Source organism: Gymnogyps californianus, chromosome 3, assembly GCF_018139145.2.
Source record: "Gymnogyps californianus isolate 813 chromosome 3, ASM1813914v2, whole genome shotgun sequence".
Classification (NCBI taxonomy): domain Eukaryota; kingdom Metazoa; phylum Chordata; class Aves; order Accipitriformes; family Cathartidae; genus Gymnogyps; species Gymnogyps californianus.
The window spans coordinates 43,176,355-43,196,358 of record NC_059473.1 but is presented as its reverse complement, the minus strand read 5'-3'; the positions used below and the strand labels follow the sequence as shown (position 1 = coordinate 43,196,358).

General features: G+C 36.7%; 1 protein-coding gene across 1 annotated transcript in view; it reads left to right on the top strand.

Annotated features, from left to right (window-relative positions):
• The window catches only part of RYR2 (ryanodine receptor 2), a 341,359-nt gene that overhangs the window by 112,270 nt on the left and 209,085 nt on the right, over nucleotides 1–20,004 (top strand). Inside the window, exons 17-20 of the mRNA XM_050893208.1 lie at nucleotides 3,929–4,024; nucleotides 11,329–11,447; nucleotides 11,846–11,979; nucleotides 18,048–18,289. Coding sequence (XP_050749165.1) covers nucleotides 3,929–4,024; nucleotides 11,329–11,447; nucleotides 11,846–11,979; nucleotides 18,048–18,289 — 591 coding nt within the window. The remainder of the gene's footprint in view (nucleotides 1–3,928; nucleotides 4,025–11,328; nucleotides 11,448–11,845; nucleotides 11,980–18,047; nucleotides 18,290–20,004) is intronic.

Here is a 20,004-nt window from a genome sequence, read left to right as displayed (position 1 = left end):
GCTAGCTGAACAGTGGCTGCTGTCACCTAACCACAGGCCGTTAGGGTAGAAGGTGGTTCCTGTGGCTAAGATTCAGGTTGAGGAGTTGCTGAGATCTACCACCTCTATGTAGCTGAAGAGTGTAGCATGATGCATATGCACAGGTTGCAAGGGTGACCAAAAGTGGCATTTGCTAACATTAGACTGGTAGACTTTATGAACATTATAAGGTAATTTTAATGGTTTTGGTTTGGATTTCCATGGTTTTTATAGTTGTAATATAAATACATCCTCTATACACCTCTCTCCAGTTCTGTAACTTGCAGCATAGTGACAAGTCAGTGAGTCAGCATGTGGGTCAAAAGCGGGACTGAAACTTCAGATACATTGGACTGCTTTGATTTCAGCTAAGAGTAATTTGTAACAATGGTACGCTGTTGTCCTTTGTATTGTAATTCTATATGAAGAACTGTTTCAGAGGTAGATGGGAGTTTTTGCCGGTGGATTTATGATATTTGATGACTGAGAAATTTTATGACTTAGCAGCATGAATTATATTGTAGGTTCTTGAGTGTCCAGATCCTTTCTCTCTTCCCCCCCCCTCATGTCTTATGTTTTCAAGCTGGTATAGGCCTTTCTCATGTTTGTTTGCATGTTACAGCTCCATTTTTCACTTATGTTTGCCAATGTCTGTCTTCATTCAGAACTCCATGGTCTGTTATAGAAAACGAAGAAAATATTTCTTGCTGTTTTCACTATATTTCAACAAAACGAAACAACCCCATATAGCTTTGGCTATCTTCACGCTTGCAAACAAGCAGATTGTTCAGTCTGAATTTTTTGAAGGTAGCTCAACCATTGGCAAGCGGAAAGGGTAGCAAATTTTATCTTTAACAGTTAAAATTCGGAAAGGATGCATGAAACTAAACTAAGCTTTCACAGTGAAAATAATACTAAATCTTAGTGTGAGCTTCTCATCACAGCAGTACTACTGTTATGTTTTCCCTCCCTCTGCTGCTCTTTACTCACCCTAATGCCTGTATGAATGCTTGAAAATGTAACTTTATGTAATGTGGTTTTGGGGGATGTCTGCTTGTCCAACCCTGAGATAAAAAGATCATTTAGAAGGAACATTGGTAAAAATTTTACATCTTAATCTATCTTTCAGCTCATATATGCCCACTAAGTAAAGTGAATCTGCTTTAGGCTTTTTTTTTTTTAAGGGTGATTATTTCATGTATACTAATGGTAGTTATTTGATTTATTAAGAATCAATTAAAGAAGTTATGGCAGGAATTATAAACATTTAAAAGTATCTAGACTGGATCCAGAGAGTTAATGTCTCAATGAAATAAACTGAAGACCTTTTAGAGTGTAGATGATGGAGTATAAAAGTCTGTGGTTGGGTTATTCATAGATGTAGGGGAGTGTTGAAGTTTTTGTAACAGTTTAGTTTGTTTTATCTCTTGTTACATTAAGCACAGCTCAGACTGGAGGAAGTAGTGGCTTGATTGCTGAATCATTTCTCTAAGTCTGAAATTTCCAGTTGATAAGGCCAGAAAATTCTTTCTGAAAGAGTCTACTTGTCCTGTACCAAGTATTGTTTCCGTAGACTTATAGTGAGAACAGTGCACAAGCTTTTCTTGACTTCCCAGTCTCCGTGCCCCTCCTGCCCCCTTATGTTACTTCCCTAACTGCATTATCTTCTGGCAGCTGATGCTTAAGAAGCCTGGCTTTGATCTGGCTATAATGAATTTGTACATTGCTCTGTTCCGAATAATGCTGGAGCTGTACAGTAATTGCATGGATGACAAATGGATATTGCTTGCTCAGTCCTGCTTCAGCAAACAGTACTTTGGTTTTGAGTCCGCACATAAATAAAAGTAAACTGTGATGCCAGAATTAATGGCTGTTTTCACGTCATTGACATTGTGATATATTTCGCTGTGACGAGAACGGAGGCATTTACAGACTTTGAGTTGAGACTGGATACTATTGCATATAAAAATTATAGAATCATAGAATGGTTTGGGTCGCAAGGGACCTTTAAAGACCATCTAGTCCAACCACTCTCATTGTAAAAAATTCCTTCCTTATCTTCAATCTGAATCTACCCTCTTTCAATTTAAAATGATTGCCATATCTACTAAGGCATTTGTCCTTCCTCTATTACAAATACATACAATCACTGTGAACTTGTATTTGATCCTTTTGTATCACCAAAGAATGCACAGGAGTATATGTAATGATGTGACTTTAATGTCTGACTGACCACATCCTGTTTTTTATTTCTTTAAAACCGAATGCTAGTCTTGTTCAGAGTAGTGGGCGATAAAAGAAGCAACAGTTGGATATTATTTTTTGTTTTCAATGTTAAGTGGCTGTGTGCCTCATTTAATGCACAGTTTTAACCACTGAATACTAACCTTTCACAAACTTCTGCTGAGCTGCATTTATGAAACCATCTGTGTCTTATTACTGTTAATGAAGTTAAATGTATTGATGTTGTGTTAAGCAATGAACTATTACTGCCTTCATTTTATGTTCATACCTGAAGCACAGTGAGATTATGTGGCTTGCCTATAATCAATAAAAAAAGTCACTTACAGAAACAGGTGTTCCTTAGTTCTAATCTGTGTGTTTTAACAAGATGCTCCTCCTCTTATGATTCCCAAGTATTTTCAAATAACTATGGTCATGATTAATTAACTATGTAAGATTTCAGAGTATAGATTTTTTAATCATATAATACAGCAAGAGAAAGGGTTTTTTTTGTTTGTTTTGCTTGTTAAGGGTTGGTTTTTGTTTTTGTTTGTTTGGGGTTTGGAGGGTTTTTTTGGCTATGAAGCAATTGGATTGTGATCTCTTTCCTCATGATGCAGAACTGTCAGTGCAGTGACTTGTTTGCAGCTAACTCCAAGATTGCTTTTGCCCTTTGCAGATACAGTTTCATATCATATTCATGTCACAAGTCTGTAAGTTTAACCTTTTATAAATGAAACGGCATAAAAACACAGTTGCAATATAATATAGTGAATTTCTGCAGCAATAAAACATAGATTTTAGGAGGCCATTGCCTCTTAGCGGGACCAACAGTCTCTGCTGCTGAAAATAACCATAGAAATTTCAGGTTGAAATAATTTTTTGGCAGAATTGGAAAACAATCTTAAGAAAAGCAGTTTGCACCGTTCCACACACCAAACAGAAACATTAGTGCCTCACTCTTTTTTTCGGACTAGAACAGATGCTTCTCTGAGAGCTTGTGTGTATGCACATACATGCAAAGGCACATATTCCAGGACAGGGCAGGCTTGTGGGTGCCTCCAGTGTTCAGTGAGATTTCTAGTCAGTTATACCCACCAAGTCAGTGCATGCATTCAGTCTACTTCAGCCTTCAGGATAAAGCATGAGGGTGAAGCAGTTTCAAAGCAGTTACTTCCTCTCTACAGCCCTGTCAAAAGTATGACAAACAGTTCCTGGACATCTATCTTGTTTTAGTTCCTATTATTCTTGAATGAAGGTATTGTATCAATAGAAAATAATTTACATTCATCACCTATGTTGTTGGCTTCACGTTCTGCTCTTCCAATGTTTCTTGTCATTGCAAGAATACTGTTTTACAGAAATTTGTTTCTACAGTAGCAGCTGACTTTGTGGTGTCAGTACTGGCTACTTCATGTAGAGCATTTTGCAGGGATTATTGAGATGATTGTAAAGCCAAAATAATTCGAATACCTTAAAGGTCAATTTGATGCCAAGGGTATTTCTTATGCTTAAATCTAACTATCACTCACATTATTTAAATTTAAATCAAGAACATCAATAATTAAAGATTAAGAATCTATCTTACTGGATCCTTCCTGGCAAGACAAGACAGGGATTCTTTTAATTTAAATGGACTTATAATTGTGATTTCCCCCCCCCCCCTCTCTCTCTCTTTTTCCGATAGCGGCTCTGATTCGAGGGAATCGTAAAAACTGTGCTCAATTTTCCGGATCTCTTGATTGGTTGATCAGCAGATTAGAAAGACTGGAAGCCTCTTCTGGTATGCTTTTTAGTATTTTAACTTCCTTATTTGACCAGTTTTTCATTCTTTAAAATTGGAGCTATGCTTGTTAAGTCTAATTAGCATGAAGTTCTTTCTATGAGAGAATAAATTATATTAATAAAGTGAGATTTATATTTGTAACATTTTTACGTATTGATTTCAGTTGTAGTTCTACCTTAAGTTCTGGCAGTCTTTCCTTTTCCTTGACCAATTGGTTGTAATGTTATCTTTTAATTCAGGCAAACAAACCATTTGGCGAAACAGTTTTTCTACGGTTTCAGTTATATTAAATTGCTTTCTCTCTGATTCTAGTACCTTCCCTTCTCTTTGGAAGTCTGCATGTTTTTCAGGATTTGCATCGAACTAAATAGAATAATAACCATATGGATAAATATATATTTATATAACATATAATATATAGTATAAATATAATAAATATATTATAATAATATTATGAATAAATATAATAAATACCATATGGAATGGATATAATTTGTCTCTTCTTGAAGGACTGTAGTGGTAATGTAGGGAAGTTCATGTATTCCACTTGAGTATGTGTAATAGATGGTCTTCAGAAGATACCTATATGTTTGCATGTAACAGTGTTAACTCCATAATACATACACATTCCCATTTTAATCACCTCACCTGAGGTCTGAATTTCTGTTTGAAGTTAACAAGGCGCAGCATGCCTGAGATTTGAGAATCTGGGAATTCTGTCTCACTTTAGACACAAATTCTTTGAGCTAGCTTATTTATTTTCTTTGTCATTACCTAATGTCTTATCTTCCTCCTGAACCACTATGTTAACCCCTTTGTGTCTATGAGATGCAATTAGTCTCTGTGGTGCTTGAAGTGAAAGTAAATGAAGTTATGCTGAGCTGTACTGTACTTCTCACTGAAATGGTGATCCTGGGTTCTGTTTCCTTGGAAGCAATCTTTTCTCCATAAACCTGCTCTGCCAACCAATTACATTGTATTTTTAAGTTTCCAATGGATTTTTTAAAAAAAATACTGCAACTAAACTTGATCAAAAAACCTCTTTGGACTATATTGGAAAAATATACTTTTTGAGCAGAGTAAGAAATAAGTAGCGTGAACACTGCACTTTAGATGAATGTAAATAATATCTTAAGAATTTGTCTTGGCATTGAGAGCTTGCTACTGTGTGCCTCTTTACTGTCTTAAATGTAGTTATTAACATGTATATGTACGTGTCATTAACATGACATATTGTAGTCTATAACAGGACCTTAAAGGTGGCTATCTGGATTACCACATTTGGCATGTGCTTATTTAAAAAAAAAGGTCTCAATACTTATTAGAATAATTATTTTGTGTTTTTTTAACAATACTGCTCCATTTTCTTTAAAAACATGTGTTTGAAACATGCCACTGTAGTTTGATTTTTTTAAACAGATGGTAGACAAATCTCATTGCATTAAAGAACCTCTGCTAAGTGTATCTCAAAGTTACTGAAGAGATACTAGGACTATGTTTCTGCAATTAATAGTGTTGATTTCATGGGAGATATTGGAGTCTCTTGCCCCATTTCACTGATATGAATACAAACTTTTTTTTTTTCTTACATGAAGATTTAATTACTGTTCTTTTCACCATGAAAATATGCCAAAATTATGTTGTCTAGGCATCTGAACAGTAGACAGTAATCAAACTTGGACCCAGCAGCTAAGAAATGAGATTCAAATAGAGTGATCAGTTCTGGTCTCTTAAGACTGATTTTTGACTCTTTTCAAGCATGCTTTTCATGAAGGTGATTACGTAAAGATCAAAAACCAAAGTAATACTGTTGGTAAGAAATGTCACTGCAGCCTGACACCTCCCCCCCCCCCCCCGCCGTGTTTTTCAAGGTTAGTAAGAATATTTATTGGAATAAAAAAACCATGTTTTGTTTCCCCAGTTGTTCATGGTGAAATTATTTCCTAAGAGATCTAATTTTACATCTGGAAGTCTCAGGGCTAGGATTTTCAGAAATAATGCAAAACTTTGCGCTCAGCTTTTGGAGGTTCAAGATGAAATTTGTTACGACAGCTCTAAAAATGCTGTATAACATGGTTTCTGTTATGTATATATGCATTTTTAAAAATTAATCTCAAAGTAAAAATAAGGTTTTAAAATTAAAACCTAAATGTTTATGTTTATGATATTATAGTAAGGTATGAGATTAATTCTGTAAACTGCAAAGTAATCTGACATTGTAGTCATACTGCATAATGAACCTCATGACATGCTGCAAAAATTCTGAAGGTACTAATATTTGCAATGCTCGTTTGCTCTGAGTTTTCTTCTAGGAACTAGGCCACTTGAACTCCTTCCCCATATGTTCTGGTAACATAACTTCCATGTTGCCTTCAAAACTGATTTTATAATTAAGACTTTTTCTGGTTTTGAGGGAGTCAGTTATACAAGATGCTAATTATGCTGTGCTTTAGTTATCTCGAGAGGCACAGTAGGTTTAGCTTTTAGTATGTAAATGTGCTTTTGTGATTTTATGTGGGATGCTTGTTTGCCAGATATTAAGCTTTATATGGCTTGATTGGGATGAGGATATTCACTGTTTTAATCTACAGTGGTAGGTCTACAATAGGGGGAAATACTGGATTATATTACACCTTTTAGATAAGAATACCTGGCTGCATATATTCACCTAAAATAATTCATTTTCTAAGGTAGAATGTTTGTGAGGAAGAAACACCATGCTCTGTTAATCACACCAAAATTAAGTTCACCTTCAACGTTGAAGTTGTCAGCTACATCTCCTGCAGGTGTTTTCTTGAATGTGTTGCTATAAAGATTTGATGCCATAAACTATTATCAATAAAATTCCTATTTTCACTTTTTTCTTATCCTTGAACTAAAAATGTTATGAAAACAGAATAAGGGCATTAAATATATAAACAGCAATTGTGAGTTGATCATACAAATTAGATTAGAAATCGATTCAGTTCCTGATCTTCACTGAAGCAAAAGAAAGAAAATGAAGATTTGTCCAAGTATAAATGTGTCTGAGAGTAGATCATGTTAGAAGTGAGATATCACAGGAGCTGAGTGAATAATGCAGTGCAAATGCTTCAGCTGTCTCTTCAATGCATAAATTAAGATTAGATTAGTCTTTCACTCTGAAATATATTCCAGATGGGATTAACTAGTCCTACTAAAATTTTAAAGGTATTAAAACATAGGTAATAAAAAATAGAATAGGGCAAGTTAGTAATCTAATATCCTCCAAGTGCAGATTTTTGGAACCAGGTAATATCAGTTTTTGAGTTTGTGTTTGTTTTTTTTTTTTTAAGGGCACGCACTTTATTCTAGTATTCTACAGTATGACATTAGAGGATTCAAAATGTTGTCCTGAAAATATATGCTTCCTTTCATCTGTTAGTCATTAAGAAAGAATTTTGACTCATCTTTCTCATAAACTCTGCATATCATACTGTTTGTAATATTTCTATTAAATTCAAACTCTTCCTGCTTTACTGCCTTGAGCAACTCCAATGAAATTGGAACAGGTCCAATTGTCTTTAATGTAGACAATCTAAAAGTGGATCGGTCCAAACAGACATTGTACATTCACGTGCAATTTTTTCTGAAATAGAGGGAATTTGCCCTTAGAACAAAATGTGTTTGATCATTAGCATTCAGATGCTGCAGTAATTGAAGAAGTTGCTGTGGCAGCTGGGTCTAATTGATAACATTCCTTTATTATTGAATGTTTACATCTTCAAAGTATTTTTACTTCTGTTATTGAAAAGGTTAAGACTAGAAAATGAACCCTGTGTACTGTCTTAAGACAAAATTAAGATTATGAATCTACCTATACAAATCTGAAAATTCCAAGGTTACCACGCTTACATTATGTGGAATCATTTCATATTGGATTACTGTTTATGTTGTTAAAAGTGTGTTTCAATGGTACAATGAGAGGTGGCAAACTTTAAATTACCACATTTTGAACGTAGTGATTTCCCTGCATTCCCAGATCATGTGGCACGCAATAAAGTTGTCGATCTTGTTACAGATTACCCCTCTAGATTGAGGATCCTTTTGTAACACTTTTCATACCTCCCTAGGTACTTTTACCATGTTCAAGTGACCCCTGCCTGTCTAGTTGGCAGGCTGGGTGGATTGTGCTCCTGCTATGTTGCTACAGGGCATCTACTCCTTTAGCTTGCTCTCATGACTTTTAGGTTTTTTTCCTTTTTATCAATATTGTTACTGTCAATATTGGAAGTATACATCTATTGCAGCCCAAATCATACCACTGCCAAATTCAGGTTTAATATTTTCTCTTATTTGTAGTTGAGACTTTCTGCTTATACCTTCAGGGCTACAGAATCACTTTAGAAGTTCACATCTAGCTCATTATATCGTGGTTGTAACTTTTTTTGGAGCCACTGCACAGAACAGGAAAATTGTCTACAATATCTTTACAGGGTCACCTACATTTTATGTTTACATATGTATGACTCCGTCTTCAAACATACTAAAACACACACTTTGTTTGAAACCTGTTTACCAGATAAATCAAATTGTCACTGCATCTGTTGTCTTCCACCTTTACTACATTTCAGTCCTTGAGTAATCTGTATACTTTATTAGTGATGACAGCTTATCTTCCTCCAGATCCCTGGAAAAAACGTTAAATAGTATGGGGATAAAAGGTGATGATGCTGTAGGTTGTCTGAGATTAAAACGAGAGATCTGAATGAAGTCAGATGGCTGCAGCCATGACTGAAGTCACTGGGAATTCCAGTCCTCATTTTAATTTCGATTTTCTTGGGAAATAAAAAATAAAACTACCTTTCACATAGCACGTAATTTAAAACTAGCCATTGTCTCTTCTGGCAGAGTAACTTGGTCTTAACAAGGATGGGAATCTAAAATCCAGTTTAAAGAAAAAATTTAAAAATCTTTGTTGACATGTGCCTGTTCATAACATTCTTCATATCTTTTTATCCCTCTGTAAGAAGTCTGCACAGCCCAATTTCTGTCCTTTAGTTTTTCTTTATGAGGAGGTCTACAGTTTCTTTGGCTGTGTTGGTCTTTTTACTTTTGTTTTTAATAGAGCTATACCTTGATCCAAATGCAAGTAAGCATAATACAAGTTGGTCTGAAATTAACAATAAAAAAAAAAAATTAATAAACTGAAGGTATTTCAGTCTTTGCTGGTGCATAACAATGGAACATGTCCTAAGTCTACGAATGCATACCTTTGCATAGGTAGGCTATTTCTATAAGTTGTTAATGGTGTTTAATATTCCTTTCCTCAGTAAGATACTTGAGAAATTCTGCAGATGGGATTTTCTGCTGATCTGATAAAAGACAATAGATTAGACTTGGAACTCCTGACCATTTATATTCCTCATAAATAATGGCTTTAATATGAGTCTGTAACTGTTTCATAGTTATTACTTATTTCATTGCATTTCATTATTCACCGCATAAGCATGCATTTCATACTTAGCAGAAACAGATATATTGGTTCCAACTTTTTTTTTATACTCATTACTTTAAATTCTGTTCAAAGTTTCTGGTTTTCAGCTTTTCTTTTAATTTTTGCTTGGTTGTCTCTGAAATGCTTGCTCAATTAACTTTTAATTTTTGGTTTGTGAGAAGCTTTATGATCAGTTAGTTATAATGTTCCAGACTACATTGTATTGTTACTCAGGAACTATTTAAAAAAGAAAAGAAGATGTGTGTGTGTAAAAATTCCCCCGATAAATCAAAATACATATTCTTTTTCCTTAAATATGCATTTCTAATTTTTTTTATTTTTTACATATTGAAAAGCTTGTTTTTATTGTTTACAAATTCAGAAAACCTCAGATGCATGCTGAGGACAGTTATGTGGATGAACCACAATCTTTCAATCTTAGATATTAACTGTCATTTACTTATGATACACATTTTTTCAGTGGTTTATTAAAAAAACAGTGGAAATCTAACAGAAAAGCACTTGCTCCCCTCTGTAAGGTTTAGATCCAATCTGGAATGTTAAGGTGAGAGGGAGGCAGCTGATCAGCATAAAGAGAGTTTCAAATCTAATATTTCTGTGTCATCACGCTGTCTTGGCACTGAGACTAAAAATCTGTGTTCGGTTAGTAGCTGTTTGGAACTGTTTTTCCATAGGTGACCCTGGTCTTACTCAACTGTAGGAGCTGGTGATCTCTTCCTCACTAGGATCAAAGAAAGACCAGAGTACTCTTACTGAGACAGCTTTTTTTGTCTGATGAATTTTTTTTCCCACACCAAGGGGGGTTTACAGTGCTCTATTTTTCTTTTACTAAAAGAGAGCATGGCAAAGAGCAGAAGACTCATGCTACGGATCTTGCTTTGCAAGGGTTAAGCTGAATATTTGGAGCTATGGCTTGAATACAGGGATGAAGACAGAATGATGAGAGATGTACAGCGCAAACAGGAATTGCATATCTCTAGGTTTAAGACTGCTTCTCAGCTTTCCCTCAGTGCTCTGATTTTTCTCGCTGTGGCAACAACTGTAGCAACTGATAATGATGAACCACATGTGTAATATTTGTCTTTGCCAAATGTGGAAGATCTCAAAGCAAGTGATGACTTGATCCAGTACACATAGGAGCCTGTTTTACTGCTCCATTGCAGGGAACCATTTTAAGGCGAATGATTCTTGATGGCAATGACTACTGCTTTATTGGGATTGGAATTGCATTTAATTGAGGGGCCACTGGAGATTTAGTGGTTTTTACTTCCTTGCACATCTTAATTTCATGCTAGTTTCTATTTGTTTGCTCTTTTAAGAACATCACTGTGGCTCCCCGTATAGCTGTTACATACACAAAGTTATACACAGTGGGCCAGTAGACTGGGAATTTACATCTGCTCTCTAATTCAGAGGTATATGATTCCATTAGTGGTTCATATCATTTTCTAAGGGAAGAAACAGAAAACTGTGAATATGGAGAACATATTTTATGTATATAATATGTATGTAGTGTGAAGTCTTCACCTCTTCACTGCAAACCAATATTTTGGCGAGTTTGTTTGAATTTGTAAGTGTTGATCATCACATATTTATTATGAAAATTTCACATTAGTTTATAGTTTTTTTCCTGTCCTTTCTGATTTTTACTACATTCACTTATTTTGGGAAATCTAGAAGTACATCAATCCTATTTTGGTTTTGTTTATCATATACAATGATTTTTGAAACTATTCCATGTTGCTGAGCAATATATTAGGAAGTATTATGTGCAGTTATGATTTTATATGCACTTTGACTAAATAATTCTTCTTTTTTTTCCCAGGAATTCTAGAGGTTTTACACTGTGTGTTGGTGGAAAGTCCAGAAGCTCTAAACATTATTAAGGAAGGACATATTAAATCAATCATCTGTCTTTTGGACAAACATGGAAGAAACCATAAGGTAGGCAAGGAAGAGACAAGTATATTTAAGTGAACATTTGTGAACAAAGCAAGTGTGTTGTTCTGTGTAGAAGTTAGATTTCAAATACTTTAATACTGTATTCATAATTAGGAATGCAGCTTTTCCTAAAAGGCATATGAGCAGTTTGAAGAAGCAAACGGGAAAGTTATCTTCTTTTTGATGAAAACATTGATACACACTAATTCTCAAGGGAAGCAGGAAGAATGTGTCTTAATATTGTTAGGAGAATTTCAGAATTGTAAAATAAAACTATGTTGGATGAATTACACACCCTTACATGTCTTCCAGTAACAAGGTATATAGCATTATATTGTCTGAAGTAACTCACGGTGATTATGAAAAAATATTTAAGATTAAAAGAATCTATTTTTTTTTAGGTTTTGGATGTTTTGTGTTCTCTCTGTGTTTGTCATGGAGTAGCTGTGCGGTCTAATCAACATCTAATCTGTGATAATCTCCTGCCAGGAAGAGATCTGCTCTTACAGACACGCCTTGTCAACCATGTGAGCAGGTAAAAAGAAAAAGAAAAATCTATATCTATGAACAAAGCAGAATAAAACTTGTGGTTAAAAGAAATGGTCACTACAGAAAACCTGTTTTACTTCCAAAACTTTTGTTAAGATATTTTATTCTTACTAGGATTTTAAATACTCTTTGCAGTATTGATTAGAATCAAAACATCGTTCAGAGAGAGCTGCCGCAAGCTAAAGCGGCTCTAAACTGCTTTAAGTCTGCAAAACTGTAGTCTCTTCTAAAGATTCTTGTCTAGATCTAGCTATGCTTTCAAAGTATTGTCAGCCAGTGTCCTGTGGTTGCTTTATGTTTGTGATCTTGTGAGGATTTCCTAATCACCTTTGGTCAAAATCAAGAACTTGGTGCCAAACACCTTCACCAGTGCCTGGGATATTTAGGGAGTGCTCCTATCCTTCCTTCCACTGGCAGAGTTGTAGAAGCTACCTTCCAGCAGGCATTAATAACGAGATGAAGCTAGTAACATCTTAAACTAGCAAAGTAATATTTACAAAATAAATGTTTATCCAGAGTTTGAATTTATGCTGAGGCAGAAGAATCTGGCTTTAAGTGAAGATTCGTGGGATCTTCCTCTGTCTCAAACTTATGTCTATTTTAAAAAGTGTCAATCATTAAGTGAGAATAAAGGTTGAAACATAGAAATAGTACTTATAATTCAGAGTTCATAGGTTTTATTAGATGCTGAAAAACATAAAAAATCCACAACTGTATATTATAAGGAGGCCTTTTCAAGTCTAAAGGTGAAATGAACTTGACAATTTTATAGCTAATATATTCACTCATATTTTTCATAACCACATGTGACTTGACTTCCCCCAACACATCCAATAACACACCAACATATATAACACATGGAAAGATGGTGTAATGGGAATCATTCCATGTCAGCCATAAATTTGAACAACTGATAAGCTAAAATCACCAATGAAAACTTCTGTTAAAAATGCATGAGAAGAAGCTTTAAATGTATGGGTACTTATTGAGCTTCTGAGCTGACTTTGGATCTCGTACAGGGAAGGTAGAGCTGTCTTTCCCAAATATGGCTGTAGACAAAGCAAATGTAGTTAATACATATTTTTTCTCTGCATTAGAAAGTTGTGAATGAGAATATTCATATTCTTGCAGTTATAAGGAAAAAAAGATTATTTTTTCAAAAGTCAGAAAGACCAATGAAAATTGAAAACACTTAGTGATAGACTGAGACGCAGCAAAAATAATTAGCAAAGGAACTTTCTAAGATATTGCTGTTTAACATACTTTTCCAGGGGAGTGGAAAATTCTGCTCACAAACCTCTATTTGAAAAGAGTAAGTTGGATGATTAGGTCGATTAAATTGTGGAGTCTGGACAAAGGCATAATAAAGCTGATACTGTGTTCAGGCAGGAAAGGTTCATTTGGTGATCTTACTAATAACTTACAAATGATTTGACTTTTCTGGAAGATAGCTTTTGTCAAACAGGTTTTGTTTATATTTTTAAGGAGATTAAATGACTTGTAACAGGGGAAGAGTATCTATACTTAAACATTTGGCAAAAGACACCCCATATACTTCTAGAAGGAAAGTGTATTTGTCATATGTGATAAAACAAGTTATTTATAAGCAATCACATCAGTAAAGTCTGCTTTTGCACTGACTTGTATTTAACAGCCCGTATCGACCCTTCTTCCTCCCCTGCATTCCCTACGCCAGAAGGCATACTGTGCACCTGGGGCTGGCTTAGAGCTACATTTTTGTTTATTAGGCAGCTTGTATGTAGAAAGAAAATATTTACAGAAGTTATAACCCAATCCAGTGGAGGGCTGTGAAAACTAGATACATTCAGCTTAGAAGTGTAAAAGATTTTTCGCAATACGGGTAACCAACCATTGAGGAAATATAGCTAGCATTGATTTTGGATACTTCTGTACTCTATGACTTTAATTCAAGATTGGATGGCTTTTAGTACAAAGCTGACACAGTAATGATTGTCTGGAGAACGATTTTTTGGGATGAGATTCTAGATTCAGTATTATCCCAAAAATCAGATTAGAGAAGCATAGTTTTCTTCCCTTTCTTTCACCCATGACCTTTAGATGTATGACTCTACATATTGCTATTTAACTAGATACTGAATAAGCACAAGTAACAGTTTTGCCTTTCAAGTATTCTTGTGAAGTACCTTAAAATCATCAGCAGTAGGAACATCAAATTAATATTAAGGATTGGTACAACCACTACAGATTACTGCATTATACAAGACTTGGAATAAGGAAGGAAGAGATACAAGAGAATTTTGAAGTAGATTGACACTTTACTTTTTTATCTTTGTAAATGTTATTCTCTTGAAAGGATAATCACTGTTACAGAATGAAGTTTGCTATGTAAAATTAAACCTGCAGTGTGTACTTAATACATTTCTATTGGTAACTGGTGAATAGCTGTCATTTTTGTTTGTAGGATTTAACATCTATTAAATGTTCAAACACATAAAATACTATTATTGGTATCTGAGTGAGGATACTGTTTCAGTTACTGAAACAAACACTTTTTTACTTTAACTGTATAGAGCATTTTCCACCAGAATAAATAAATAAATAAATTTGCTGCCTTCTGGGAGCTAAGGTCCGAGATGTTGCTGAGAGGGTTTTGCTACTCTTTCATGTGGGCACGAATGACATCACAAGCTGGAACCTGGGCAGAATCAAGGAAGACTACAAAGCCCTGGAGGTGCAAGCGAAAAGTATTGGTGCCCAAGTTATCTTTTCTTCCATTTTACCAGTTGGAGGAAAGGCTGCAGCCATAAATAGATGTATAATGCAAATCAACTTCTGGCTTCGTGGCTGGTGCCATCATGGGGGTTTTGGCTTTTATGACAAAGGGACATTCTTCGATGACTATAGCCTGTTAGAGAGGGATGGGATCCACCTGTCTAGAAAAGGCAAAGGAATCTTTGGCAGCAGGCTGGCCAACTTGGTGAGGCAGGCTTTAAACTGAAGGACTTGGGGGGTGGCATCCAAAGTGGCAACACTCACACCATTGCAACCAACTGGGAATAAGCCAGGCGAACCAGAGCAGTGACAAATATTCCTTAGCTGCCTCACAAGATGACAACCAGGAGACCAGCCACCTCAAGTGTATGTATACCAATGCATGCAGCCTGGGGAACAAACAGGAGGAACTGGAGCTCCGTGCCCAGTCAGAAAGTTATGATATCATAGGAATAACTGAAACATGGTGGAACAACTCATGACTCGAGGATCGTGATGGATGGCTATAGGCTGTTTCGTAAAGACAGGCAGGGAAGAGGAGGAGGAGGAGTCACACTATATGTTAAGGAGAACCTTGAATGTATAGAAGTCAGCTACGGCGATTGTGGAAGCCCTATCAAATGCCTCTGGCTTGAGATCAGAGGGGTCATCTCCAATGGGGATCTTACAGTAGGCATCTGCTACTGACCTCCAAACCAAGATGATAAGGCCAACAAAGCAATATTTGGGTCACTTAAGCAAGCTTCAGGTCAACAGAACCTGGTTCTTATGGGTGGCTTCAACTACTCAGACATTTGTTGGAAGAACAATACAGCAGCTCGCATGTCATCCATCAAGTTCCTGGAAAGCGTAGAGGACTGCTTCCTCATACAAATGTTAGATGTACCAACCAGGAATGAGGCACTGCTGGACTTGCTACTCACAAACCCAGAAAACCTGCTTTGTAATATCTCAGTTAGTGATAGCCTTGGCTGCAGTGATCGCAATATTGTGGAGTCTGGGATCCTGCTGAGCATGCTGAAGGTTAGTACTAAGACAAAGGTTTTAGATTTTAGAAGAGCAAACTTCAGCTTTTGGGAGGGATTCTGTGGGAAGCTTCCATGGAGGATAAAGAATCTGGGAGTTTTTCAAGAACGCTCTCCTGGAAGCACAACAACAGTTCATCCCCTTTAACGGTAAGGGAAGTAGGCAGAGCAAGAGACCCCCTTGGCTTAACTGCGAGCTTCTGAGTCTGCTCAAAACCAAAAGAGAAGCATACCAGAGATAGAAAAGTGGACGAATACCCATTGAGAACTACAAAGGCATTGCCAGGGTGTGCAGAGATGCAGTTAGAAAAGCAAAAGGTCAGCTCGAATTGGAATTGGCCAGAGATGTCAAAAACTACAAGAAAGGGTTCTTCAGGTATGTCAACAACAAGCAGAAACAGAAGGAAAATGTTGTCCCACTGTTAAACAGGAGAGGTGAATCAGTCACCAACAACACTGAAAAGGCAGAAGTTCTCAACACTGTCTTCACCTCTGTCTCTACCAGCACTGTTGGGCTCCTGGCCTTGGGAGCAAAGATCCAGGTTGATGCAAACACAGACCCACTGTCAGTGAAGGAAGAGTTGGTATGTGAACTGTTACAGGAGCTTGACCCCTACAAATAGATAGGCCCTGACATTATCCACCTGAGGGTGTTAAGAGAGCTGGCTAATATCATTGCGAGGCTGCTCTCCATAATCTTTGAGAAGTTGTGGAGATTGGGGGACATCCCAGAAGACTGGAAAAAGGCTAATGTCACCCCCATCTACAAGAAGGGGTAAAGGAGGATCCAGGAAGTTACAGGCCCATCAGTCTTACTTCAGTCCCTGCGAAGGTTATGGAACGAATCCTCCTGGGGGCTATCACAAGTCAAATGAAGCACATAATTGGGAAAAGCCAGCACAGATTCACCAAGGGCAAATCGTGCTTGACAAACCTGATTGCCTTCTATGACAAAGTAACCTGCTCGGTTGATGTGGAGCAAGCGGTGGACATTGTCTGCCTGGGTTTCTCCAAGACTTTCGATACGGTTTCCCACAGCCTCCTCCTAGAAAAACTGATGCGTTACAGTTTAGACAAGTGGTCTGTGCGGTGGGGGGGCGGAACTGGCTGACAGCCTGCACCCAGAGGGTGGTGGTAAATAGCTCCTTTTCAATCTGGCAACCTGTCACAAGTGGGGTCCCGCAGGGATCGATATTGGGCCCAATGCTGTTTAATATCTTCATAAGTGATCTGGGTGATGGGATCAAGGGTACCCTGATGAAGTTTGCCTGTGATACCAAACTGAGTGGGGAAGTGAACACTTTGGAAGGGAAAGCCACCCTGCAGGAAGAGCTGGATAGGCTGGAAGAGTGGGCTAACAAGAACCTTATGAGGTTCAACAAGGACAAGTGTAAGGTCTTGCACCTGGGAAAACATAATCCAGGAGTGCAGCACAGGGTGGGATCTACCCGGCTGGGGAGCAGCTCTGTGGAAAGGGACCTGGGGGTCCTGGTGGACAACAAGCTCAGTGTGAGTGAACAGTGTGCTGCTGCAAGCAAAGAAAGTCAACAGGATGTTGGGTTGCATCAACAAGGGCATCACCAGCAGAGATAAAGAAGTCATTATCCCACTCTACTCAGCGCTTGTCAGGCCACACCTGGAATACTGTGTTCAGTTTTGGTCCCCACCATACAAAAAAGATGTGGACAGGCTGGAGAGGGTCCAGAGAAGGGCCACAAAGATGATCAAAGGACTGGGAAGCCTGCCATATGAGGAAAGGCTGAGAGAACTGGGTTTGTTCAGCCTTGAGAAAAGAAGGCTTAGGGGAGACCTTATCACTGTGTTCCAGTATTTAAAGAGTGGCTACAGAGAGGATGGAGACTCCCTTTTGACAAGGAGTCACATGGAAAAGACGAGGAATAAAGGGTACAAGTTACTCCTGGGAAGATTCTGATTGCACACAAGAGGAAAGTTTTTCACAATGAGAACAATCAGTCATTGGAATAATCTCCCCAGGGAAGTGGTGGATTCCCCAACACTGGACACCTTCAAGATTCAGCTAGACAGGGTGCTGGGCCATCTTGTCTAGACTGCGCTTTTGCCAAGAAAGGTTGGACCAGATGATTCTTGAGGTCCCTTCCAACCTGGGGTTCTATGATTCTATGGAATGAAATTACTTCTATTGTTTTGATCACACAAAACAAGCATGAAATTTGAGTGTAATGAAAAGTCTGTGGTAGTTCATCATGTTCTTGAGATAAGTTTTTAATAACCACTTTTATTCTTTCTGTTTAAGCATGCGACCCAACATCTTCTTGGGGATTAGTGAAGGCTCTGCCCAATACAGAAAATGGTATTATGAGCTTATGGTGGACCATCTAGAGCCATTTGTGACCGCAGAATCAACTCATCTACGAGTGGGCTGGGCTTCAACAGAGGGCTACTCACCATATCCAGGGGGAGGAGCAGAATGGGGAGGAAATGGTGTTGGTGATGACTTGTATTCCTATGGCTTCGATGGTCTGCATCTGTGGTCAGGTATTCTCCTGGGTTTTTTGTGTGATTTTGTTTTGGTTTGGTTTTTGGGTTTTGGTTTTTTTTAAATACTAGAACATTGTTTGCAATTGCAGTGAATTTGTTTTCAACAGCAGCAAAGTGAATCAGATGTTTCAGCTGACACTAGGAATATACAGAAACAGTACTCTATATCAGAATATGTTTTAAGTTGACATTGCATATTGAAAAAATTGTTTTATACAAAGTGATGCAGACAGACTAATAATTTATGTTTCAGCCTGGGAATTATTTTTGGTTTTGTTTTCATAGTAACTATAAAGATTTTATTTAAAACTTCAAAGGTGCAAAAAATGAAGTCTGACAAACAGTTGTCTGGATTTGTAATTCCTGTGTGATAGTGGAAGAACAGCCTGAGAGATTTAATTCACAGGACTCTCTCTTTTTTTTCTTTTTTTTCTTTTTTTTCTTTTTTTCTTTTTTCTTTTTTCTTTTTTTCTTTTTTCTTTTTTTTTTTCTTTTTTTTTCTTTTTTTGTCAAACAGATTTTTAATATGGATCTTTAGTTTAGAAGTTTAGAAATACTTTAGAGGTGAAGAAGTTTTTTAAGTATGCTTTTTGCCATACATTTTAAAACCAGATATTTTTCTGTAGTGATATTTTATTTACATATATTAAGACTGACTGTTTATTGCAAGACTTGCAGAATCATATTCCTAGCTTGCATATGGTGTGTTTGGTCAGGTATTCATCTTTAAAATTATTTTGGCCCAGCTTGGATCTATTAGTTAATAGTAATTTCTGTATGCAAATTCTAGTGTTAAAGGAAGCTGAACTGAGTATCTAAAGTATTTGTATTTACTGTTGATTCTGCAAATATCTTATTCTCTCTTCAAACTGGGTTAGCTCAGCAAAAGAATAAGAAAGCAAGCTTGTTGTCTTTTTCTTAATCTTTTTCACATAATTTAACTTTTGTTAAGTTAACAGGTATCATTTAGAATGGGCAGTCCTACACTTGGACAGTCCTAAACTTCTTGAAAAAAGTTTCTACTGTGGTTTCACCTTGTTGAGGAAAAATTTTTTCCTTTGATTTTGAGAGATTATTGGGCCGTGGTGAACCGTAGAACTGACTGGAAGCTAGGTTAGGCTCATTGGATTGGGAATTCTTGCCACTATGAAGATATGAGCAAGTTTTCTAAAGCTCCTTAGCAGACAAGAGAGACATTTTAGTGAGTCAGCTGTATGTATCATTCAAGGTCTTTGAAGTTTTGAGGCATTGTGGCTTGGTACTTGGAAAAGAATACAGTTTTACATTTCAAAAGAATTTTCCAATCAAAATAGCAATGGATTGTATTATTAAGTAATAACCTATCGACTGGAGTGGCATCTTAGGAAAGGAACTGCCACTTTGCCTCTCATGTATAGTGAGAATTACTTTGGAACAATGATGCATAATTAATGGTGTCATTAAAGCTGTGTCATAACTGAGTTTGTCAGATAAAGTATTATTACAGAAGAACCAGAAAATAATAAGCCAACCAAAATAACTTTTGTAGTTAGAGTCCCTTTTAGGGAGGAAACAAAAGATTATTGAAAATCAAAATGATTTTTATACCCACCAGAAGCTTTTTAATCAGAAATGACACAAAAGAATAAATGAACAATTGTTTGTGGTTCTCAAGTCAATAATCCAACCCAGTCAAAAAAGTCAGACCACCTTTGTATATGCAATTTTTATAT